The sequence below is a fragment of the Trichosurus vulpecula genome, chromosome 2 (genome assembly GCF_011100635.1).
Source record: "Trichosurus vulpecula isolate mTriVul1 chromosome 2, mTriVul1.pri, whole genome shotgun sequence".
Lineage (NCBI taxonomy): Eukaryota > Metazoa > Chordata > Mammalia > Diprotodontia > Phalangeridae > Trichosurus > Trichosurus vulpecula.
The window spans coordinates 312,010,238-312,037,513 of NC_050574.1; the positions used below are offsets into that span (position 1 = coordinate 312,010,238).

Consider the following 27,276-nt stretch of genomic DNA (forward strand, 5'->3'; position numbering starts at 1 on the left):
AGATATTTGTATAACAAAGTTTTAATTGGACTCATCTCCCAGATGTGAAATATACATCTAGGAAATTCTAACATAACCTGTGAAGTCCAAACACAGCTTCATTTATTAAGGGCCATTAGAGGATTGCGATACAGCCATAATCTATGAGCTAAAACAACGGTTTCCTTATTTATTTTAGTCTAATTAGAAGAATAAAACAATGATTTTTTCAATGTTCTTCTAGACTTCTGAGTTTAGTTGATATTTATAATTTTTCACTCTTTTATCTATCAAATGATTACATTATGGGCCGACTCAAATAATAGAGATAAATGTAAAGTTCTATACCTAGGTCTAAAAAATCAACTTTGCAGAAAGAAGATGGACAAGGCATCAATAGATAAGGAGATCTGAAAAAAGATCTTGGGCTTTTCAGTGAAGTTTAATACCAATATGAATCAATGGTATGACAAAAATGACTACAAAATCTAGTGCAATCTCAGGGTGCCTTCAGAGAAGCGTAGGATCCAGAGCACAGGAGATGTTCCTCTCCTGTGTACTGTCCTGGTCAGACAACAATGGGAATATTGTGTTAAGTTCTGACACTGTGGCTCCAGAGAAGAAAGGTGAGGGGGCTGGAAACCATGCCTCATGAGGATTGGTTCAAGGACTTGGGGACTCTTAGTCTGGAAAGGAAAAGAGGGGGCATGAGAACTGTCTTCGAGTATTTGAAGGATCATTCTGTGGAAGACAGCAGAGAGCAAAACTAGGTGGTTGTTCATTGTTGTTCAGTCTCGTCTAACTCTCCATGACCCTGTGGACCATAGTACACCAGTGCTGTCCATGGGGTTTTATTGGCAAAGATACTGGAGTGGTTTGCCATTTCCTTCTCCTGTGGATTAAGGCAAACAGAGGTTAAGTGACTTTCCCAGGGCCACACATCTAGTAAGTATCTGAGGTCAGATTTGAATTCAGGTCTTCCTGACTCCCAGCCCCGTGCTCTGTGCACTGAGCTACCTCACTTGCCTTCACAGAACTAGGAATAACAAATAAAAGTGGCAAAAATTTAGGCTTGATGTAAGGAAAACTTTTTAACATTTACAGTTATCTTGCCTTTGGAAATAGTTCCCCTTACTTGAGGGCTTCACAAAAAGGCTGAGTGACCACTCATTAGGGACATTGTAGAGAGAATCCTTAGGGGTAGCTAGGTGGTACAGTGGATAGAGCACTGGGCCCGGAGTCAGGAAGAGCTGAGTTCAAATCCAGCCTCAGACACTTACTAGGTATGTGACCCTAGGCAAGTCACTTAATCCTGTTTGCCTCAGTTTCCTCATCTGTAAAATAAACTGGAGAAGGAAATGGCAAACCACTCCAGTATCTTTGCCAAGAAAGCCCCAAAAGGAAGTCATGAAAAGTCAGACAGGACTGAAAATGATTAAATAACAACAGCAGAGAATTTTTAGTCATATATAAGTTGGATTAGGTGGTTCCAAAGGTCTTGTATAACTTTAAGATTCGATGATTCTGTGATCAGTTGGATATACTTGGAAAATAGGTTCCTTTCTAACTCTCCTTCTACCCTACTTATGTTCTCAGAATTTCCATGTGACTTTGCCCTAACCTATTTCACCTTCTCATTAATGTTTCTGTTGCCCTCTGCAGATCCTTTTGGGCTTTGAGCGGTTACAGGCTATCGCTCGAAGGGACCAATTGAGGAAGCAATATAATGCCCTGCGGGCCAAAGTTATCCAGTTCCAGGCCCTTTGTCGAGGTTATCTGATTCGCCAGAAGGTTGCAGAGAAGAAGCGGGCAGTGGTGGTGATCCAGGCACATGCAAGAGGAATGGTTGCCCGCCAGAACTTCAAGAGGAGAAAAACAGAGGTAGGGCCTGAAGTCCAAATCCAGGGATGCTACGTTTCAGTGATATAGAGCCTGCTGGAAAGTACAGAGGTGGGGACCAGAGTGGTAAGGTGGGGGAAAGGGGAATGATGGGGGTGAGCCAGGCAAGAGAAGGGGAGCAGCTATAAAGTAGGATCATCAGAATCTCCATGGAACCATTTTCTGAATCAATCACATGCCACAGAAGTATATAGTTTCATACACAATCCTCTTTTTTATTCTTCCTTGTATGTAGAAATGTTTATTGATGCTTATTAAATGCATAGTAAAAATATCTAACCAAAACAAAATATTATAACTTTGTAAAGCTGCCTACCCTCATGCCAGCAGATTAAAAATATGTTCTGGTGTCTTGTGGGCATGGCAAACACAAAACATTGGGTTAGATTACAATTAACCATAGGTTACATTGAGTCTTTGATAGCTCAAATACCGGACCTCTACCTGCTTGGATCTCCTTTTTTGTGGGTCCTTTAGGACTGAGGAGCAGAAGCAGAGCAAAGACAGAGAACCAAAGTTAGAAATGGACGTAAGAAGTGGGACTGGGGCCAGATGGAGAGACAAGGGGAGGACAGGGAAGTAGGTGTAGCAACAGAAAGCCCAGAGAATTCTATACTCTCTAGATCTATAGTAATTCCATCAAATTCAACGAGATAGCATCACATAATAGAGAAAGAGATAGCCTCAAAGCTGGGAAGAACTGGTTCCAGTGCTAACTATGACATTTAGTGACTATGCACCTCTGAGTAAGTCATTTAACTTCTTGGGACTTAAGGCAATTCTCTAAGACTGTAAGTTGATGAGAAGATGACAATCCACATTGGTAGAGGGAGTTTCCTCATCTGGAAGTTCCCTACACCAATAAAACTGGAGGCCTGGTCCCTATCTTCTTATACCCATAGCTCTTGCCTCACAGGCTTATTATGGGGATCAAATGACATACTGTGTGTAAAGTGATTTGCGAACATTGAAGTGCTATAGGAAGATCAGTCACCAATAGAATGTAAGTTCCTCAAGTACATGGATGTCTTTGTATCCCCAGCGCCTATCACCATGCTTGGCACATAGTAGGTGCTTAATAAATTCTTGTTGATTGATTAGTTGAATGATGCCCAAGGGAATACAAAGACATAGAGGACATCACCTTGATGAGTAAGGGATTTGCAGTGTGGCTGAAGTTTAAGATGAGATATTAAAGATTATTCTGGATTGTAGCATCAGGGAAGGGTTCATGGAGGATGTGGACTTTCTGAATTACTTGAAAGGATGGGTAGAATTTGGATCCCCCCCCAAAACATTGTCATTAAGACACTATACAGTATTTATAGTAAGGGTGTCTTGAAGACAGTGTACAGATTTATGTGAGTGGCAGCCAAATCAGTTGATTCCCAGACAAGCTGGAACATCTGGGCAGCCTTAACCTTTAGCCCTTTTCCCACAGCGCCAGAACAGAGCTGAGGCAGAGAAGCTTCAACTGATTGTCACATCACAGAAGGCAAAGGAAGAAGCCAGTCAGCTCCAAAAGGTGTGGAACAAGCTCAGGTGGTAGGCCCTGGCCTCAATCCTGCCTCAGAAAACATACTGAATCCAAATCTTTGTCCATGGGCCTGCATCTGATTATTGGAAACTCCCCTCAACTCTAACTTTCATTATTTAGAGGCCATTTCCTCTATCTCTTCCCTGCTTTTGTCTCCTTATGACCTTTTCCCTGCTTTTTAGTCCAGAGAGAGCATGGAGTCAAGGACGGGAGAGAGAACTCCAGCCAGTTACCCTTTGTTTATGTAAGGGAGCATCTGTGACAACAAGGGTGGGAGGGGGAAGGAGGGCAAAGTAGGGTCTTCTCTTGCAAAGAGGATTGGAGTAAGAGTCAAGAGACCTGAGTTCTAGTCTCAGTTCTGCCACAGTAGATGGAGGACCCAGGCAAACCATTTCACCTTTCTTGTTCTCAGCATGAAATGTTCTCAAGCTGTCACTAATTTGGACTTGAAAGGTTAGGACTTTTTGATAATACAGACAAGGGCTAATATGACATTGATCTTTGCTCCACCTGTGAAAGAAAGAGTTGGCTCAAGAAAGGAATAGTGTGAAGAAGAGAATAGCTTCCTGTCCCTCCAGCAACTTCTATCTGCATGGAATGAATGTACTGATTGTAATTTAATCTCATTTGTAAATTGCAGTAGCCTCCCTCCCCACCCTTATACTTGACAACCTTTGGTGGGAGGTGCTGTCTGGATAATAATAATAGTTATGATTATTGTATCTAATATATGTTGTTACAGGATAAATACATGTTACATTGTATGACTATATATATATATATATAAAACACAATAAATATAGGTGTTGTTATATGGTAAATATAAATAATTAATATGTTGTATAATGATTATTTATTATATAATAGTAATTTATACTTTCCCAAATACTTTGAAATCCATTATCATATTTGATCCACATACAATCCTATAAGGGATTATCATCCACATTGTAGAGATGAGGAAATTGAGTCTTAGAGAAATAAAGCTGTGTGTCCAAGTACACACCCTGGGCAGCAAGGTCAGGATCATGGTTTTCAGCACCAAGGTCAGTGCAACTACTGTAGTACTACTTTTTTCTTAAGGAAAAAAAAATCCAATAATTCAGACATTCTCCAGTTCCCTCCTCCTCAAGTAGTCTGAATTAGTGACATTTGACCTGAATTGTTGGCCTTCTGATTGTGGTTCAGTCCCATTAGGGCCCAGTGGTCTTGCCCACTTATCAGTAACATCTGTGCCTCTGTTACATGAGTAGGAACGTCTGGCTATCCTAGAGAAAGAAGAAGAGAACAGGAAGAACCAAACGGCCCAACCTAGCAAGAAACGTGCTTCAATCTATGACCCTGTCAATGATACTGAAATGGTTGAGAAAGTATTTGGCTTCCTCCCAATGATCATAGGTGGCCAGAAAGGCCAAGCACCACAGGGATTTGAGGTAAGTTCAGCCTATTCAATCTAACAAATCTTTATCGAATGTCTATTCTCCCAACCTTCTTCTAGGTGTTGTAAAGGTACAAGAGAAGAAGATATTGTTCCTGCCTTCAAGGAATTTACTGTCTGTCTGGTTGAAGAGCCAAGACTAACACACACACACACACACACACACATACACACACACACATATACACACACACACACATACACACACATATACACACACACACATACACACACACACATACACACACACATATACACACACACACATACACACACACACACACACACACACACACACACGAGCACGTGCACACCACCACCAACACCAACACCAACACCACCACCAACACCAACACCAACAACAAAGTATTAAATAACAAAGGGAAGAAGGAGACATTGTTGAAGTGCTATCAGGACTATTACAGCTATTATCACTAAGTGCTACTAGGAGATTAGGGGAGAAGCAAGAAAAAGGGAAGAAGGGGAATCCGGAGAGCAGCAAAATGTGTGAACAATTCATGTGAAGAGTATGTTGCAGTCAGGATAGGAAAAATTTAGACCTCTCCTGTCTACCCCAGAGCGTGTTTAACAAAGACAAATGATGTAGGGAGGTTGTAGAGAGGACTGAGGGAAGTGAGGGAGGGTAGTTCTCAGACACAAGTTCGGGTAGAATGGAGACACAAGAAAGGAGAATTCCACAAGGGATGCACACAGTAGTTGCTGAGTCCCTGCTTCTTGAATAATAGTCTGATTGTCAGTCTGACTTCGAAGCTAACTGACTGTTTATCTGTCTTACTGTCTTTCTCTGGATGTTCCCACCAGGATCTGGAAACAACTACTCAGAAATTGCCTGAGATAGACTTGGACACCATCCCTATGTCAGTGGAGGCTGAGGAAGACATAGATGACCTGGATGAGTACACGTTCCCCAAATTTGCTGCTACCTACTTCCAGAAGGCTGCTACCCACACGCACATTCGCAGGCCCCTCCACCACACGTTACTCTACCATGAGGAGGATGAAGTCTTCAAGGTACCTTGTTCCCAGACTTCTTCCTCAGAGTAGATGAGGCCACACCCTCAGAGAAGAAAGAGCTCTGGTTCTTAGAGTCAAAGAAAGAAGTGGGGACAGGGAGAGAGAGAAGGTTGTGAGAAGCAGCCCTGTGGTCCCTACGGCCCTGGATCCAGTCTCCAAGAGGGGTGCTAACAAGACAAATTTTGTCTGTCTCTGAGGCTCATGTTCTTTTTGTTGCTACTCACTCTCCTGGAGGAGTAGGATGGTACAGTTTCCTTCATGCTAATTTCTTAGGCCTCCAAAGAAGGCCCATATACTGCCTTGATGGGTGGCACAAGGAAATGGGAAACATAGAAAAGAACATCATAATAGGTGTCCCGTTCCCTTATTGATCCCAGTTACTGACCAGCCCCCAGAGAAATGAGATGGTAGGAGCAGGAGTCAAAAGAAGTTCTCTGGGTTCTAACTACCCCAAAACTGTGTGTCTATATGTGTGATTATAGCACAGTTGGGAGGCACAGTGGCTGGCACACAGTAGGTATTTAGTAAATGTTTATTGAATTGAACTGGTTGTCTCTCTACATGTATTGGGTGGCTACATGTATGCCTACATGGATGTTTGTGCATGAGTCTGGACATGTATGTGTACACGTCCTAGAGGTAGAAAGGGTCTGTTCACAAAGAGGGGCCCCCACATCCAAAGTGAATCATTCTTGTTTCTGTTTCTCTGTGTCTCCTTTTCCCTAGATTGCTCTAGTCATATGGAAGATCATCCTGCGATTCATGGGTGAATTCCCTGAGCCAAAGCTGTTTGCTAAGAACGTAAACCCCCAGGGCATGTCGGTAGCAAGACAAATCCGAGACACTCTGGGCAAGAAGAACAATGCCCGGTTTATGATGGACAGGCTGCCAGAGAAGGTGAGGAAGGACAAAACTGAGCCCACACTCACTAAAGGCAGGAAACTGGCACTTCTGATCCGCCTCACCCCATCGAACCTCAGTCCCTGATGACCAAGGAATAAAATGCAAATGATTTATTTGAATGCAAGGGGTTATTATTAAGAATGCCCTGCACTGACTCTGCTACGTTTCTAAAAGGAAAGCAGCGGCCAAATTAGTCATGGCTGGTTGCACAATGGTTAAAGCACATGCTATGGATCATAAGGTTGTAGATTTAGAGATGAAAGGGACCTCAGAGGTCACTGAGTACAATTCCCTCTTTTTATAGATGGGGCAGCTAAGTGGTACAATAGCTATATCCCTGGACCTTGAGTCAGAAAGGCCTGAGTTCAAATCCAGCCTTAGACACAAGCTGTGTGACCATAAGCTGAAGCCATTTGCCTCAGTTTCTTCATCTGTAAAATGGGGATGACAATAATAGCACCTACTCCACAGAGTTGTTGTGATGATCAAATGATATTAATATTTGTTAAATGCTTAGTTTAGTGCCTGGTACATAATTAGCTTTATATAAGTGTTAGCCAATATTATGACAGACAAGGAAACTGAGACCTGTACTGGCCAAGTGAATTGCCTAAAGCCACCCAGGCAGTAAGTATGTAGCAAAGTTGAGATTGATCCCCATTAGGTCTGTAATCCCAAAAGTCTTAGTGCAGATTTAAGCTCTAATAGCTTTTGGCACACCCTGTATTTTAGGGCGTTGACTCATTGGGAGATGCTTTAGTCCTGGTCAGAAGTCTTTCCTTCTAATTGCTTACATTTTTTATGCACCTTAACTATTTCTGGCACTCCATCAGCCCCAAATTCTTGCACAGGTCCCTGATTCCCATGCATTCCGATTAATTTGCACAAAGGAAAAACTCTATTCTACAGCTATCAGCTGATCTCTGACTGACCACAAACTGATCTTTTAACTCTAGCTATAACTAATTCCCAATCCCAGCCACCAAATGACCACACTGGCTTCCAAACCCTGGCAGTGACAAATGTGTATGCTTGCTGATTAGGGGTTCAAACAGTGTGTGACTGGCTCAGTAGAAACCGTAGTCCTCACTGATGAGGACCTGACTCATAGTGCTCATCCTCTGGTAGAGTAGATGAGAGAAAAGCCAGAAATAAGTTCTGACTCCTGGGCTTGAGTCATATGACAATCAGCAAAAAGCAGGCTTTGCAGGGCACTGGCACCCATTGGGTTCTTATTTTGGCCTTAAAAACTGGGTCATACTCCATCAAAGAGACAGCCAATACAAGCAGCTCTGATTTAGGAATTTGAGAGAGGTGAGGAAATTCAGGAGCCCTTAGTTCCTACTGACCCATGCTAAGGGCTCCTGAATTTCCTCACTTAGAATATCCTCTATGTTCAGAATATGCTTGATGGCCTGAAAGAATAGGGAGGCATCAAGGGATTGGAGGTCACAATGAGTATATGCAACAGGTCTAGTAGATGGGAGGGAGAGGAAGAAGTGGAAGGTGAGGCAGTTGTGTTCATAGTAAAGGGAGCTCTGAGTTCAAGATCTTGAGCATGGAGCAGTTTCAAGTGATAACGAGGTCCAAGGTGTGTCCATATAGTAGTGGAGGTGGAGGTGAAGATAATTAGTGGTGACGAACTCTTAACTTCAATACTTGATGGATTATTAGCACAAATGTTGAATTTGTGGAGGGTAATGATGGGAGATGTGGTGTAGAGTCTTCAGCAGGCGAAGATGATTGCACTCTCTCACCTGTTTAACCTTTGTGATCAACAGTAAATATTTATAAGATGACTGGTCATTGTTGGGAAACGCAGTTGTAGTCTGTGTTAAATATATCTCTGTGTATGTGCACATGCGTGTGTGTGTGTGTGTGTGTGTGTATCTGTTTGAAGATGTGCTAAGAAATCAGTCTGTGACCAGACTAGTAGATGCAATATAGTGCCATACCATATTGTACCATACCTTGCCATACTTTACCGTATCATACCATGCCAATACAATACCCCAAAACACACCAAATGCCCCCATCTGCAGAATACTGTGATAAGTGCTAGGAGAAACACAGAGTTTAGAAAAGTCATGAATCCTGCCCTCTTGGGGCTTACAGTCTAGTAAAAGAACAAGAACTGACACAGATAACTGTAATAGACATTACATATTAAGAGTTTAAAAAACCAGTTATTTTTCCCCCCTTTTCTACTATTTTTAAAAATTTATTTTTAGTTTTCAACAATCGCTTCCATAAGTTTTAAATTTTCTACCCCTCCCTCCACAAGAAGGCCTGCAATCTGATGTAGGCTCTATATATACATTCCTATTAAACATATTTTCACATTAGTCATGTTGTATAGAAGAATTACAACAAATGGGAGAAGCCATGAGAAAGAAAAAAACAAAACAAAACAACAAAAAGAAAATAGTCTGCTTTGCTCTGCATTCAGACTCCATACACAGTTCTTTCTCTGGATGTGGGTGGCATTTTCCATCATGAGTCTTTTGGAGTTGTCTTAGGTCCTTGCATTGCTAAGAAGGGCTAAGTCTATCAAAACCAGTCATCGTACACTGTGGCTGTTACCGTGTACAATGTTCTCCTGGGTCTGCTAACTTCACCCAGCATCCGTTCATATAAGTCTTTCCAGGTTTAAAAAACCAATTCTACATGAAGTCTAAAAGTCTAAGGGGAACTGGTTTTTACTGAGGGGTGGGGGTGCAAGAGATCAGGAAGGCTTTCTGGAAGAAATGGCATTTGCATTGGGTTTTAAAAGATGCAAAGAATACAAATTAAGAGGTACAGTCTGCAGCAGTGAGAGAAAAGCTAAATTGATCAAACCTGAGACTTTGACCTCATTGATGCAATGTTCTAACCACTGAACTAAACAGCTACTAGAGCTGGTTCCTTTCATATAATCAGGGATTTCATCTCCCTTCCCTCGTTATTCCCCTCCCAAACCTATGTTCACCCTTGGGCTTCCTTCTTTTTTCTCTTATTCAGGATTCCACTTGGAGGAACAAGAGCAACAGAAACATTTCCTCCATGAAGCTGAAGCGTTCATCCAGATTGACAGGAGAGGTAAGGGCCGTAAGATGTGGCTGTTCTCCATTCCATGGCTTCCTTGCTTTCCAGAGATGTCTTCCTTGATGCACTAGTGGGCAGTGGGGGTATAGTGGAAAGAACATGAGGTCTTCACCTGCATTCTGGTTCTGGTTCTGTCATCGATCTTCTCTATGATTTGGGATAATTCACTTTATTTCTCTGGGCCTCAGTTTTCTCATCTGTAAGATAGGAATGCTTCTGTTTAGAATCTGTTTAGAAGGGTGTAGAATGATTTCCAGATGCTTTGAATTAAATTCACATCATTTTGTATGTTGCTCTACCCTTCTCTATTCATCTCCTCCCTTTTTCCAAACTCCCAAAAGAAAGAAGAATCCAATTATATCTTCTGAGTAATGGGTCTTCACCACCAAACTTTTCAGAGAAGAGACCAGAGAATGGAGTAAAAACAATATGTGAGACAGAATAGAATAAAAATTAGGCAAATCATGGACACAAGTCATATAGATTAAAGAGATGAAAAGACTTGAGATCCACAAAGATAATTTTGGACTTTGTGGAAAATTCACAAGGAGCCTTGGAAGGGATATTCTATTCCATTCAATAAATATTTATTGAATACTGTGTGTCCAGATCAGGGCTGAGCACTGTAAGGACTGCAGAGAAATGTAAAACACAATCCCTACTCTCAAAGTATTTAGAGTTTAGTAGAGAAAACAAGACCATTGTGCATAGCTGAAGAACCATGTCAGGCAGTATATGACAGATGCCTAATGGGGGATCAAGAAAAGGTTAAAAGAGCTCAAAGAGAAGAGGCTTCTGTGGTCTGGGGTAATAACAAAAACTCACATGTAGATAGTGCTTTCTGGATACAAATTTGTTTTGGATGCATTGTCTCATTTGTGTTCAAGGGAGGCTTCATGGATTAGATTTGAACTGGGCTTGGAGGATGGTGTTGTTCACAAGAACAAACCCCAAAATCTGAAATAGTTTTAGATAGAAATTTATTAGAGCATTTGGAGAGAGAGAGAGAGAGAGAGAGAGGAGAGAGAGAGAGAGAGAGAGAGAGAGAGAGAGACTCCCTTTTCAGGTCTTTGTGAACATTATGAAGAGGTTAGGCAAGGTATAAGGACATTTGCCTGATTGGGCTCACATAGGCAGGAGGTAGTTTCCAAAAGAAGGATATTTTGAGACATATGCCCGCAGGTAAAGTCAATCTGTTTTTGGGGAACCCAAAACACAAGCTTTGTGTGGACCCGAAATAGACACTAGGTAGGATATAATCATTCTTTACAATCATCTAGCCTCCCTGGAGTATCTCTGAGGTCAGCCTGACCTCTATATGAGTTAGACAAATTTTTAGCCACATAAACCTGGAATTCAATAGTATTAATAAATGATAAATAATGACCCACAAGGGATAGGATTTGAATAATAATTTATAGTAATGAGAGTAGCTTGGTGTAATGGACAGAGCTTTGAAATCTAAAGATCTGGGTTTGCATTCTAGTTCAATCACTTATTTTTTTATATTTTGTTTTAATCAACCAAAATCTGGCTTCTTACCCTCTCTCCATCGTGAAAAATAAAATACACACGTGTTTTAATAAAATGTACATGTGTGTGTGTGTGTGTGTGTGTGTGTGTGTGTGTAGGCTCATTTTCCTGAGTTCAAATCTGGCCTCAGACACTAGCTGTGTGACCCTGGGCAAGTCACTTAACCTGGTTTGCCTCAGTTTCCTCATCTGGAAGATGAGCTAAAGAAAGAAATGGTAAACCACTTTAGTAACTTTGCCCAGAAAACCCCAAATGGAGTCACAAAGAGCCAGACACAACTAAAACAAAATGTATGTATACGTATAGTCAATAAAAAAATCAAAATAAACTTCTACACTGGTCATGTCCAAATAAAATTGCTTCATTCTGCATTTTGAATCTTTTGCCTCTCTATCAGGAGGTGGGTTGCATGTTTCATCATTAGTCCTCTGGAACTATGGTTAATCATTACACTGATTCAGCTCAATAGTATTCCATCATACTTATATATAATAATTTGTTTATCCATTTCCCAATTTATGGGTACTGCCTAAGATTTCCATTCTTTATCACCTCAAAAAGAGCATTAAATATTTTTATTCATTCTTGAAGTTTGTTTTGCTTAGTTCTAATCCTTCCCTTAATCTATCTTCTCTTTAATTCTCCTTACCCCCTTTCCCTCCTATTTCTCTGTTGAATGAAATATATTTCTCTACCCAATTCTGTGTGTATATGTATTCTTCCTCCTTTTAACCATTTAGCTGAGAGTGAAGTTCAAGTGTCAGCCATTCCCCTACATCCCATGTTCCTTGTTTGTACATGTCTACTTGCACACTCTGATCATGTGAAATAATTTTCCCTAATATTCCTCCCTCTTTTCCCTCTCCCCATGTATTCTTTTTCCCCTCTCTTTCCATTCTCTTCTTAAGATAATACGTAACAGAACCACTCCCAGGCTTTGTCTAATTGTACTACTTCTATGACCCTTAATGATAATAAGGTTCAGAGGGAACATGTGTATCACCTCCTATATTTGAATGTGAGTGCTTTATCCTTGTTTAGTCTTCTATCATTGTTCATTCATGTCTTTATGTGGCTCTTCTCTCCTGTGTTTGAACATCAAAGTTTATATGCATCTTTGCTATTTTCATCAGGATTGCTTGCATGTCCTCTATTTCATTAAAAATCTATTTTTTTCCTCTGCAGGATTATACTTAGTTTTGCTGGACAAGTTATTCTTAGCTATAAGTCCATTTCCTTTGCCTACTGGAATACTGTATTCCAAGATCTCTGTTCCCATATAGTGGTGACTGCTAAATTGTATGTGATCCTGACTGACTCCTTGGTACTTGAATTCTTTCTGGATGCTTGCAGTATTTCTTCTTTGACTGGAAACTCTGGATTTTAGTTATGACATTCCTGAGAGTTTTAAGATTTCTTGAAATAGGAGATCTAGGCTCTTTTATTGGTCACTGCATTCAGATAGTCCAATGACTCTTAATTTTTTTTCTCTTTGATCTGTTTTTGATATCAGCTGTTTTTGCTGAAATACCTTACATTTTCTTCTATATATTCAGTGTTTGAACTTTGTTTTAATATTTCTTATTGCTTCATAAAGTCATTGACTTCTATTTGGTTCATTCTGATTTTCAGAGTTTGTCATTTGGACAAAGTTTTGTACCTCTTGGGCCAAGCTGTTAATTGCCTTTCCAATTCTTTCTTCCATAGCTCTCTGTTCTTTTCCATTTTTTTTCCTCAAGTGCTCTCATGTTATTTTGAAATAACCCTATCACTTAGTAGCTATATGATCTCAGGCAAGTCACCTCCCTTCTCTGACTCTCAGTTTTCTCATCTGTAAAAAGAAAGAGCTGAACTAGATGACCTCTGATGTTCTTTCTAGTTTTTCAGCTTCCAGAAATTATGAGATTTCTATGATCTAATCATAAAATTTTAGAGGGAAAGGGGGAGAGAGGGAAAGAAGAGAGGAAAGGAGGAAGGGAAAAGGGAAAGAAGGAAGGAAGGAAGGAAGAAAAGGGAAGGAACAAAAGAAGGAAGAAGGAACAAAGGGAGAGAGGAAGGGAGGGAAGAAGGGAAGGAAAAAAGAAATGAAGGAAGGATCAGTAAAAATAGGGAAAAGGAATGAGCTGGGGCTGAGGTAGAATGTGACATAAAGGTAAGGGGCAGTAACAGTGAATGATGAACACCAAACACAGCTGGAGCTATGGGTGCATGTCAGGAAGAACTGAAAGATAGAATTAGAGAGGGAGGTTGGGGCCTGATTGTAGAGAGTCCTTACATACTCAAGGACTATATGTCGGGTATCAGGTTGACTCAGGAATCTTTCCAGTTGAGGCAGGGGAAAGCAGGACCACCCCTATCTAGAATCCTCATTTAAAGAGACAAGTCCCCTGCTGACCTTATAAAGTGAGAGAATCAGATTGGTTTGGGGAGACTTTGTGGAGACCTAGGCCCCTCAGATTTTTAACCACATCTAGTTACCCCAGGACCTGGGGATTTTGTGTATTTGCTCTGCTTCCCCTAGATGTACACAATGGGGCAACCTTCCCCATACTCTTTATTCCCAGATGTATTTCCCTTCACAATAAAAAACCAAAAAAAAATCCTCATCCCCATGGCTCTCTGGACACAGCAATTTTATTCTGGGGAGAGAATTCTCCAGAAGAGACTTTGTCTCTTCCCCCTTTTCCCACTTCCTACTCTCACCCTGGATTTTAGGTGACAAGAAAGCTGAGCAGTGGAGAGGAGGCTTTCCAGGAAGAAAGTCCTATCACAGAACGACCTATGTCCAACCTGGAAAAGGTACACTTCATCATCAGGAATGGCATCCAACAGCCCGACCTCAGGTTAGTGACTTTCGGTTCTGTCTCCTCAGCTCTATCAGATGCCTGTCTCCACTGCCAGCCCTAACACCATCCTTCTGCCACCTCCCACCCTATAGCTTCTATCCTATAGTTCTTTATCCTTACTGTGCCTAATCTTCATGGGGGCCATCTTCAGTCATCCTGCTCTATATCTGGTCACTGGACCCAGATGGCTCCAGAGAAGAAAATGAGGCTGGTGACTTTGCGCAGCCCTCTGTCACCGTAATCCAATTCACTTGCATATAATGGCATCACCTCCTTGGTGTCATGGTCCTTTGAGAACAAAGGACGACAACAACACCTAACCTTCAGAGGTGTGGTAGGGCCAGTTTGTGCTGCTTGAGAGAGTGGATGGTGAAATTTTCAGTGAGCGTTTATATCTCAGAAATAAGCGAACTAGAAATCAGAGCTCAAAATATTGTTTTGTTGATTGTCTAGACTTAAGAAATTGGTGGAGAAAATGGTAATAATGCAGATTAATCTCCAAAGTGTGTCGTGAGTACATTTTCTTTTCAGAAAGTTGGTTGTTAAACATTTACCAGCATATTCCTGTCTACCTTCCTCTAGCCCTGGAAGTCTGGGACACACAGACCAGAGCACTTTCCCCTGTTCCCTGATATTAAAATATAGGTCATACTTCATTACAACAAATATTTTTACAACAAAAAATGTCTATACTTTATGCTTTAAGCAATCTGCCGTATGAAAAAAAAGCTAATTTTTCAAGGCAGCTGGGTGGTGTGGTGGATAGAGCACTGGACTGAGAGTCAGGAAGAGCTGAATTTCAATGCTGCCTCAAGTACTTGCTAATTGTGTGACCCTGGGCAAGTTACATCCTCTCTCAGCCTCAGTTTCCTCAACTATAAAATACAGATAATGAAACCACCAACCACATAGGGTTGTTGTGAGGTTGAAATTAAATAGCACATGCAAAGCCCTTTGCAAGCCTCAGAGTGCTATAGAAATGCAAGCTACAGTGGTTGTTTTCCAGAACAGATGAATTAAGGGGTGGTTATCACAGAGGGATTCTTCACTTTAGGGAAGGAGTCACTGTTTGGTCTTTTAAAATAACCAACTTCTATACAATAACTAATTTTTACATTACAGAAATTTGATTTGCACAAAGCTTTCAGGAAGTACAACTGTGACTCAGAGTGAGGAATTCCTGTTTAACAAAGAAAATCTCCGAAATACAAGTAATACTCAAAACATTGTTGGGCCCATTTTTGTAGCTCCAGAGAGTAGAATTAAGTGGAAGGTACAGGGAGGCAGATTTCAGCTCATTATAAGAAAGATCTTTCTAATAGTTAAGAATTGTGCCTCAACGACACAGGCTGCTTGTAAAGCAGTGAGCTCCCCAGTTAACTAGGATTGTTCTGTGAAAGTTGGCTGTCCATCCGGCAGAAATTCCCACACCGGGTGGGAATATGGCTCAGATGAGCTCTGAAGGTCCTTAAGCTTTGAGTTCCTATGATAATGTGAATTCTAGGGGAGCCAAAAGACTTGTTCAATCCCTCACATATTTCTTGACCTTGCTGAGTTCATAAATCTCGATCATAGATTTGTGCCAGAAGGGTCAGAGGAATCAAGTCCAAACCCCTTATTTCACAGTTAAGGGAACTGAGGCCTAGGGAAATTAAGCTACTTTGAATAAATCAGCAGAGATGATGTCCCCAGATTAGTTAGCTCTCACCTGGAAGAACATAATGCTCTGAAGGGTTAAGATCTGGGATAAGCAAATTTTGTTGGGGAGAAGGGATTAGCCAAAGTTCAGAACATGGTGCATTTCTTGAAGAGAATAAGTTTTGAAGGGGTCCCTGTGGTGACGGGTCCCGGGCAGCTTGGGCACTGGAGAGACAGACAGAGACAGAGAGAGACAGAGACAGAGAGAGAGAGACAGAGAGACAGAGACAGAGAAACACAGAGACACACAGAGAGACAGATAGAGACCGAGAGAAAAAGAGACACACAGAGAGACAGATAGACAGAGACCGAGAGAGAGACACAGAGAGAGACCGAGAGAAAGAGAGAGAGACACAGAGAGAGAGAGAGAGACACAGAGAGAGAGAGACTGAGAGAAAGAGAGACACACACACAGAGACAGAGACAGACAGAGAGAGAGACTGAGAGAAAGAGAGATACACATAGAGAGACAGACAGACAGAGAGACAGAAATAGAGTGTGTGTTGAGGGCCTGAGAAGGGGAGTTAAAAGAAGACAGACATAGTAGATGCCAAAGATTTCAGGCCCAAGTCCTAGCTGGGGGCCATCTCTATCCTCATCCTTCACTTCTTAGCATTCTTTCGTCCTCAACTTTCTATATGACTCTCGGCAAGTGTTTTCTACCCCAATCTGGGACTCAGTTTCCTCATTTATGAAATGAGTGGCCTGGACCATTCTGACTTCTCAGGTCTCTACCCCCACCAAAATGAGTGATTCTATTTCTTTGGGCCAGTCCATTGAGCCTCCATGCACCAGGTGATCTTTAGCATTCTGTGATACGATGTCCCCACCCAACATTTCACCAGCTCTGTGCCCACTGCTTGTGTCTCTTACAGAGATGAGATCTACTGCCAAATCTGCAAACAGCTGTCCGATAATGACAACAGGAACAGTTTTGCAAGAGGGTGGATTCTACTGTGTCTTTGCCTCGGCTGCTTCCCCCCTTCAGAGAAGTTTATGAAGGTATGATTTCCTGGCCTCTTGGGAGGCGGGGAAGAGGGCTTTGGCCTCTAGGGAGCCCAAGATTCTGGGATTACTTGGAATCACAAGTATAGAGGAGATGAAAAGCGGCTTTGGAATCAGAGGACCTGGGTTCAGATCTCAGTTCTGTTCCATAGTACCTGTGCAACCCTGAACAAATCACATCTCCCCTTTGGGCCTCAGTTCTCTTATCTACAGTTTGAGAGACTTGGACTGGATGCTTTCTAAGATGACACCCAGTTTTAAATCCTACGTTCCTGTGACCAACAGGACTCCATAAATCCTGTAGGGAGGATGTAATCAGCTTTACTCAAGTGGGAATAATTTGGAATGGTTGCCATTTGGCTGACTTTGAAAGGAGGAAAAGGACTAGAGCAGTGAAAATTCATTTTAATTTTGTAGAATGTAATTAAGAGGTTAATTCTACTACTTTTCCTTTCTTCTTCCCTCACCCCCAAAAGAAGAGCCTACAGTCTAAAAATGAGAATCAACACGGTAGGTTGGAAAGCTTATTGGACCAGGGATCAGGAGACATCACTTACAGTCCTAGACCTATCAGGGCCTTATTCTGTGATACCAAACAAACCATTCAAACTCTTTGGGCCTCAGTTTCCTCCTCAACTAAATAAGATAGTGATGCCAGGGCTAACTACCTCATGGGATCGTTGTGAGGATGAAACAACATAACAAATGTGAAAGCTCTTTGGTTGTTGTTCAGTTGTGTCCAGCTCTCTGTGACCCTGTGGACCATAACATGCCAGTACTATCCATGGGATTTTTTTGGGAAAGATGCTGGAGTGGTTTGCCAGTTTCTTCTCCAGTAGATTAAGGCAGAGGTTAAGTGACTTACACGGGGTCACACAGCTACTAAATATCTGAGGCCAGATTTTAACTCAGGTCTTCCTGACTCCAGGCCCAGAACCCTATCCACTGAGCCATCTAGCTGCCTCTAAATACTCTACCACTGTCCAATATAAGTTACTTGGAGGTTGTCTAATTTTTGGCCAGCTAGGTGGCATGGTAGAGAAAGGCTTGGAGTCAGGAAGACCTGAGTTCAAATCTAGCCTGAGACATTTACTAGCTTGGTGACCCTGGGCAAATCATTTAACCTCTGTTTGCCTCAGTTTCTTCATCTGCAAAATTGGGATAATAATGGCACTTATCTCCCAAGATTATTGTAAGGCTCAAGCAAGATAATAATTGTAAAGTGCTTAGCCCAATGCCTGGCACATGGTAAGTACTATGTAAATGTTAGCTATTATAATTTTTGTATTAGTTACCCATCTCACACATCCCTCAGGAAAAACCTGAGAACTGACTAGAATTGAGAATCTCACAATGATGTTTCTGTGGGCTGGGAAGCATTAGATGCTGCCTTGGGGAGCTGCTGGCTTCATTTTAGCTACTTCCTGCCTTCACTGTCCTCTGTCCTTCATCCCTCCAGTACCTGCTGAACTTCATCAGCAAAGGGCCCCCAGGCTACAGATCCTTTTGTTCAGAGCGACTGAGACGCACCTATGCCAATGGAGTGAGGACCGAGCCTCCCAACTCGCTAGAGCTCCAGGTAGGAGCCGTCATCTGGGACAGGCTCTGGGGGCTGGGAGGGAAGAATAGATTGATAATCGGGGTCTGGCACATGGGCAGAATGCTGCAGATGGCATCTCCAGGTGGAGGACATGAGGGGAAAGATGGAGTCTCTTCATGTAGAGACACCATGAGAGGCATTTTGCACCTATCCCAGAAGAACCCCGTTACACATCTTTCCAGAGAGGCCTCCTTCTAGCCATCAGTAGGTAGTGAAGACAAGGTTAAGGAGGAGAGGGAAGAGTCTGTCCACATGATCCCTTCTAGTCCTGGATCCTTCATAGTGCATCTTCAACAATCATCATTCTCCCAGTGGTGTGTCCCCTACCCAAAACCCCACAGGGAGGCCATAATTTAAAGCCCCATATAAAAGCTAGCTATAAAAACAATCATTATTATTGTTTTGGGGAAGTATAAGCCAGAAAATATCTCTGAACACATAATGAATTCTGAGAACCCCAAATATCTTAGGGAATCAAATCCTGGGGATTTTTCCTTTGTTCATGCCCATTAAGGAATTTGTGAAGACATAATGAATATGAATGCAATCCTCATTACTATAATACACTCTTAAATGTAAGGCAATATTATTTTTATATTTATTTTTCTTCCTTTGACAAATATTCACTGAGTGCCTGCTTTGTGGGAGCCTGTGGAGGATGCAGAGGTGTGTATGTCCTCAGAGAGTTTAGAGTTGAATATTCACAGGCTACAGGAAGACGGGGCAGGAGGAGTCAATGGAGAGTGGAGGAGGCTAGCTCTGGTCACTGCTGATAGGATAGTGCATACCCATGAGCAAACTAAAATCTCTTCATGCTGAGCAATTCGCAAAACTATTCACAATGCACACAAATGTGTAAATGCTGGAAGGACTCCGGAGGTGGGGTGGGGTGCTTTGGCCTCAGCCCTTGAGTCTGAGTCTTCTCTGGGGTCTTTCTTACAGGCAGTCAAGTCCAAGACTCACATTCTTTTCAACGTCACCCTGATGAATGGGGAAAGCCTAACGATTACAGCTGACTCTGCCTCTACCTCCAGGGAAGTCTGCCAGCATATAGCCGATAAACTACACCTGAAGGATCTCTTTGGGTTTTCCATCTACGCCGCCATATATGACAAGGTAACAGGTTTATTTCTACACACACACACATACTCATGCACACACACAAGCACCCACAAAATCTAAGAACTGGAAGGAACCTCAGAGGTTACCCAGATTTCCTCATACACACCCTTACACCTGACTACCAGACCTTCTGTGCCCAACCCCCATAACCCAAACTCAGATATCACATACCCAGTCACCATATACCTAAGTACCCACAAATCCCACATCCCAGATGACTGCTGGCCAGACACTGTCACACTCGCACACCCTCCCATCCAGACACCTATGTCTACATATTGATGCTCACATTCTATAAAAGAGATTACCATACTTACACTTGCACAAAGACACAGAGGTACCCAAAGACCTACCCTCACGTTACCATATATATACCCATATGCCCCACATACCCTCACACCCAGATTTCCACACACTCACTTGCCCCCTCCTCCACACAGATGCATGCAGATATATCCATATAATCCCATATGAAATCACCTTGTACCTTTATGTCAAAGATATTAGGTCAAATTCATCTTTAGGCAGTATACTTGTATGTCATGACCCCAATGTGCAAACTAATCTATTTGCAGACAGGTTATCTCTGATTAGGGGACAGGCCTTGGCCAAGTGGGGAGAGACATCTCTGGCCATTCAAGATCAATAGCATTATGTAATTTGACTCTAAATGATAAGACCAAGCAAAATCCTGACAAAAGAAAGTTAGTTTTACCATTTAGTACTTGTCAAAATTAAAATTTCAAAACCTGAATGTTCCACAGTGTTTCCAAATGGATTCATTTTTTGGTTTCTTTTTTGAGCTTACTACAATACAACCAACTTCACATTTGCCCAGATAACAATCCCCTTCCAAAGGCATCGAGATGTCCCTCTCTGAGCCTGAGCTTTCTTATCTGCAAAGTGTGGGCCTTAGACCAGAGGATCTCTGACACTGAAGCTCTATAACTCTTATGACATTTGGTTTTGAATAGACCTGTGCTATTACATCTATGTAAGAAGAGCTAGGGAAGGAGGGAGGGAGGGAGAGACCCAGACAGAGGCAGGGGAGGAGAGAAACAGAGACAGAGAGACAGAGACAGACAGACAGACAGACACACACACACACACACACACACACACAGAAAGACAGACAGACACACACAGAGACAGACAGAGACAGACACACGCACAGAGACAGAGAGAGAGAGAGAGAGAGAGATCTTTTTTCTTTCTACTGGTGGAAGCTGACTTTTGAATCGCAGCCCCCTCCCACATGAGACTCTCTGTTACTCAGGTCTGGTCATTAGGTGGAGGGCGTGATCATTTGATGGATGCCATCTCCCAGTGTGAACAACTGACCAAGGAGAAGGGTGAAAATGAACGCCAGTCCCCTTGGCGCTTCTTCTTCAGGAAAGAAATCTTCACTCCGTGGCATGACTTCAAGCAGGATCCTGTCAGCACAGAACTCATTTATCACCAGGTTATCCGAGGATTCCGGTTTGGAGAGTACCGCTTAGAGAAGGTGAGGGGGTTCTTCGAAACAATCAATCAATCAACTCTTTTATCTCATGGGGGTTTTCATTTATGATTTCTTGAAATATAGCTCTGGAAAATAAGGCTTTGTTAAAGCCCATTGAATAAATGTATATGTATGTATATATGTGTAGATAGATATAGATACACTTATAGCATCCCCTCTTCACCACTCTCTGAACTTGCACACATACTGGCAGGTTGGGTCCACAAAGGGGTGATTACTACCTTGAAATTTAGGAGTAACGCTGTGGATTACTACTTCTTACAATTCTTCACCAGGGTGCTTCTCATTAACAATCCACCAGTAGGTTCAATAAGTTCTTAGAGTTGATTAGTCCACAAACATTTATTAATGACCTACTATGTGCAGGCACTGGAAATTCAAGCAACTACATACAAATAAGATATAGACAGGATAAGTTGGTGATAATCAACATAAGGAAAACACTAGCACTAAAGGGGATCAAGAACCCCAATTGCCTCCCCCCACAAAAAAATGTAATTGGAAGGTCCATCTATTCATATGAGACAGTTAAAGAGGAAATAGTAGCAGAAGACATCTGAGTGATGTGAGATGAGGAAGACAGAGCTCTAGGTGAATGGCCTCAATTTTTCCAGTGAAATATGAGGCAAGCTTCTCAGCTGAGAGGGTGGGGAGAAGGGGAGAATGGAAACTATGAAAGGTTTGAGGCAGGACAAAAAGTTTTGGAGAAGCCACTGTGGTGAATGAGATAGTGAGTCAATTGGGGAAGGTGGGGGTAAAAGGATTGTCTTGCTACAGAGAGAACCCAGTTATGATCAAATTTTTATGGACCAAGTCATTACAGTTTTGTTGGTTTTTTTCCCAATTTCTTTCAGCAGCACATGAGTAAGAGGAACAAAGGCAATGGGTGGTGGGAGTAATCCTAGGCTTCGGTTTGGCAGGGTAAGATCAGTAGTGGGATAAGGAGGCAAAGGACTCAAAAGAAAAGGACAGTGTACAGTGGAACTTGTTGATTAAGGGGTCAGTGGAGAAGTGAGGAGAACGGAGCCAGTGTAGGGATGATGGCCTGGGAAAGATCTGAAGAATAGAGGGCTTCAACAGAATTTGGTGGTGCAAGTCAGAGGGAGAAGTAGAATGACAACAGATTGTGATCAGACAAAGGAACTGTAGAGTTCATGAAGATGGAGGTGGTGCATTTATGGGTGATGGTCAAAGGTATGACCATATCTCTACGTGTAGCTGAAGTTTGGGGGAGGGAATAGGTCATGGAAAACAATGCAACAGAGAGAGGCTGGGCATAGGAAGACCTAAGTTCAAATCCTGCTTTAGACACTTACTGGCTGTGACGCTGGGCAAGTCACTTAACCTCAGTCTGCCTCAGTTTCCTCAACTTTAAAATGGGGATTAATAATAGCACCTATTTCCCAAGGTTGTTGTGAGAATCGCATGAGGTAATAATTGTGAAGCACTTAGAACAGGCTTGGCACATAGTAGGTACTATATAAATGTAGCTATTTTGATGATGATGATGATGATAAGTTGAAGAACTGGGAGATTAGTGTGCCTGAGAGAACATATGTATGTTGAATACGTATGTTTAAGTTCCCTACTATGAGGGCAAGAGTTGAGGTGGAAAGATGGTGTCAGGCACTAAACTCATTAGGGAAAAAAAGGTAGTGTTTTGGATGATGGTAGATAACAATTTTATATTGGGTGGTAAATGTGGATTAATTGAACCTCAAAAGAGGAGAGGTTATTAAGTGATAATGGTAGAGGGAGAACATGGAAGTGTTGATGGGGAGAAAAGAATATTCCAACTCCCCCACCTCAACCAGTAAGTGGGAGATTTGAGCAACCAGTGGAAAGACAATCCTGGGAAGGTGTGTCATCAGGAGGGAGTCAGGACACAGTGAGAGCCAGCAAATGAAAGGAGTGAGAAAGGAAAAGACTTAAGATGAAAGCAAGTTTGTTACCAATGGAGGAGATATTCCAGAGAGCAAATGAGATGGAACAGTTCACCTTAGAGCGGCATCTTGGCAGGATTGAATTGAGAGAGGCAGGAATAAAGGATTCGACAGTGGGGAGCAGAGAACAGGTTTGAATGACCGCTAGAGATTCAGGATCACTGGGATGGGGAAGGTACGAGAGGTTGGGAGTATGTTGATGATTGAGGGATGAGATTGAGTACGTTCTTATCCTTAAGGGTTTAGTCTCAGAGTTGAGTCTTCTCAAGGCTTTAGGCAGCAGAGAGCTTAAAGGAATGGTGCCTCTCTCCCTCCCAGAAGACAGGCCAGATCAGGAGACCACATGAATTCAAATGGCAGAGCAGCAACAGTAGAAGCAAAGCCTTTCCCCTACAAAATCTGGGGTGCACCCTCCCACAAAGACACAGAGTCGGGGAGGGGAGTGAAGAGTGGACACAACCCTAAGAAGACATATAGCTAGGGAATACACTTGGTCAAAGGAATTTGTAACACCAAAACGGCAGGGCCTCAATGTCCTTTCTTCCTCTGAAGAATCTTCCAAAGTTCACTTCAGGGCATGGGGTCAGTGATGCACAAGGGACTCTGTGGCTGATCTGAGCTGGCACCCCACAAATGCTGGTATCTCAGCTAAACAGGAGGCTCAACTAGACTTATTCCTCTTGGGGAACATTGTCACTGTTAGAGGGGCCAATTTGCTGCTGGGTGAAGCTGGGCAATACTTACATACGAGAAACTTTGGAGAATAATGTAAAGCAGTGTTAGATGATGTGATTGCAATTATAGGTACAATAGGAGTTCATGATCAGTGTGGGCTGGGATAATCAAGGAAGGCTTCATGGAGAAGGTAGAACTTGATGTGGGTCTCAAGACTGCGTAAAATTTGGGCTAATGAAAGGTAGAAGAAGATAAAAAAATGACATTACCTAGGACCCAGAAGATGAGTGGTAAGAAAATTGGCCTGCCTAGAGCAGGAGTTTGGACAAGGATGGGAAATTGAGTTGGATGGTCTTGGTTCTTATCTTTATTCTATTTTTACTCTGCTATCTGATTTTGGGATAGTCATTCTCTCTCTCTTAGCCAAAGGGTTGGACTAGATAATGACAAAGATTCTTTGAGCTCTAACACTTTATGAATCCATAACTAGATTTTAGAGGGCCTTGAGAGCCAAGTAGAGGCTATATTAAGTTATCTGGTCTTTCTAGATGGGGAAAGCAGCTAGTTAAATGAATATCTCTGGTACCTGAAAGATCCTCAGAACTAATACAAGCATTTGTTCCCTAGCAGTAGGGCCAAGACTATTATCAGGGCATCATTAAGTTTGAATCAGGACCCAATAATTTGTCTGAGTCTATAAGAAGCACTTGCTATCTGAACTGGAGGTCTTGTTTAACACATTGTCTTTTTTTGTCTGAGATTGTTTGGAAGTGAGGATGGTCCTACTAGGAGGCAGGGAGATGGATCAAATGACCTCTCTAAGCCATGTCTTTTGCTGGGCTTTCTTCCTTCATTCTCTGCCTCCCTATGGATTAATTGGACCCAGAACTCATTGCAGGAAGTAGTGATGAGCAGTTAATTGGGTTGAACTGAGCATGGGCCCCTGAAAGGAGGGGAGAGGAGAGCAGGACTTAAAGGGGAAAGAACGCTTTCTCCCCAATCACCCACCAGGCCACTTTATGACCAACTGAACTTTTACAGGAGGAGGACCTGGTGGAGGTGGTAGCCAAACACTGCTACGTTGAGTTTGGAAGCTTCATCCGGAGCAGCAACATCGAGAAGATCCTTCCAGTCTGCATCCCTGGGAAGGTGCTCAGGACAAAGCCACAGGAACAGTGGGTCAACCTTGTGACTTCAGCTTGTGCAAAGGTCAGAACCTCCTAATGGCAACCAGCTCTTCTCCATTCAATTCCAATTTTAACACCTGCTTTGTTCTGGGCACTCTAGAGAGTACAGCGATGGTGTGTCATAGTCCATCCCCTGAAGGCGGTTATATAACAGATGATACAACAAATATATATGTTGTTCAGTGTAGGGGAGAGATCCCTGTGGGTTAGAGAAATCCAGGAACTACCAATACTAGTAATAAAGAGAAGGAATATATAAACTATATGAATATTTCTGGTGTCGTTTTGTCTGCTAGAGAAGCATAATGTGTCCTTCAGACTCCCTTGGGCCTACTCAGGGGCTATGTGGCCAAGAGCACTGCATAGTATGAGCTCCAATACTGAAAGGCCAGCCTAGTCTAGGTAGCAAGGTCCACAGTGCTAATATCTCATTTAGTGAGCAAGAGGTAATCCCATTTCATTCATGGGAATAGAATCTGTTATCAAGGCAGCTGCCATGAGATAAACCAAGAGGCAGGAGGGTGTCCGAGATTTGAAAGTACAGGTCAGCAGTCTTACCGAATCAGGACCTTACAGACAAAACAGGAAAATGTGGTCTGAAGTCCGGTAAAAGTTCAAGAGATCGAGTATCCAAATAGATTTAAGCTTGAACAAAGATCTGTTTCTAATTTGACTCTCTTCACTGGGTGAGCAAGTAAGTCCTTTGGGACCCTAATTTGGGGCTAACCCCAGATTTAGAGCTGGCCCTGTCCTCAGGGGCAACTAGGTGGTGCAGTGGATAGAGCAGCAGGCCTGGAGTCAGTAGGACCTGAGTTCAAATCCAGCCTCAGACACTTCCTACCTGTGTGACCCTGGGCAAGTCACTTAACCCTGTTTGCCTCAGTTCCTCATTTTACAGATGAGCCAGAGAAGGAAATGGCAAACTTCTCCAGTATCTTTGCAAAGAAAACCCCAAATGCACTCATGAGGAGTCAGCACACGGCTGAAACAACTGAACAATAACCAAAACTACCTCCTTTTTCTCTTGAATGAACTTGAACCCTGGACAGCTCGGAAATGCCACTAGTATTTTGCACATAAAAAAAAACTGTTTGCATAGTAGTAGATAGGAAGTGCATTAAGCACACTATTTTTATCTCTCCTAAAGAAGTAATGAGGAACTTTTTTCAAAGGCATGAGTATATAAGGGAAACATAACTCAAGGTTAATATGAGGGCGAAATGTTCCATTTGTGCACTTTTAAAATTAAGAATAGAAAACATGAGATTCTGTTTAATAAGTATAACATATACTGTAGAATATATTATGTTTTATTTTCTAAAGAAGATAGAACACAAGGGAAGGAAATGAAGAGTGAGGAGACAGGGATGGAAAAAAATCAAGTGAGAGAGAAAGATAATACAGGGAAAGAAACATAGAAGCGGGACCAATTAGATACGTAACAGAGACCAGGCACAGAGCAACATCCAAGGAGAGGGAACAGAAAAAACAAAACCATAGAACAAAGCAGGCAGAGCAAAACACAAAGAAGGAAGTTACACAGAGATGGAGTGTGTGCACAAGAATCTCATGCACTAAGAGCTTCATCTTGTGGCCTTCTCAGAGGCAGGCACAAAAGGTTTTTTAATCTGTGTACAGTTTTGTGAGTAAAAGACTCAATGTACTTTTTGTTGCTTGTTCCACAGGCTAGATAAAATTCATATTTATTCAATCATTCATTCATTCATTCAACAAGTATTTATTAAATGACTCTTATGTATCAAACACTCCGAGAGATACAGCCATGTATTAAGCATCCCTTATGACTTTGTACATTGCAGGTAGGGAAGCTCCATAAAGGGCTTTATATGGACCCCATAATGGAGCTTTCCTATGTCAACCAGACCAGAACCGGCCTCTAACATGGGAATTGCTGGAACTGAACAGAGCAGGCCAGAGGCAGGTATATCAGAGATTAAACAGGAATTTCAGAGTGAGGAAAATGCCTGCAAGCAGAAGCCCTACCTCCTGAGAAGCAGGGCTTAACATGCTGGGGCAAAGGTAGATCTTATATGCATAAAAACCAACAGTATGCTGGACCACAACACAATCATTCTTAGCAGTTCACAGCAGGCTCATGCGTGGACAATGCAGGTGTTCCTGGGTCCTGTGGGAACAATTCTTAAGTTCCTAAGTCTTAAGTTCTTAAGTCTTAATAGTCACTGAGCCTTGTGATTATTCGATAGGATACAGAATCAGAGTTAGTGTGGTGGGAACCGGAGTGCAGTATC

At 42.3% G+C, this 27,276-nt stretch overlaps 1 protein-coding gene across 1 annotated transcript in view; it reads left to right on the top strand.

Moving 5' to 3' along the window:
* The window catches only part of MYO7B (myosin VIIB), a 145,578-nt gene that overhangs the window by 78,275 nt on the left and 40,027 nt on the right, over window positions 1-27,276 (top strand). The window contains 12 exon segments of the mRNA XM_036744081.1: window positions 1,642-1,860; window positions 3,320-3,403; window positions 4,669-4,848; window positions 5,676-5,885; window positions 6,615-6,785; window positions 9,792-9,869; window positions 14,124-14,251; window positions 16,828-16,954; window positions 18,417-18,536; window positions 19,500-19,673; window positions 20,956-21,183; window positions 24,861-25,028. Of these exon segments, the coding sequence (XP_036599976.1) occupies window positions 1,642-1,860; window positions 3,320-3,403; window positions 4,669-4,848; window positions 5,676-5,885; window positions 6,615-6,785; window positions 9,792-9,869; window positions 14,124-14,251; window positions 16,828-16,954; window positions 18,417-18,536; window positions 19,500-19,673; window positions 20,956-21,183; window positions 24,861-25,028 (1,887 nt within the window).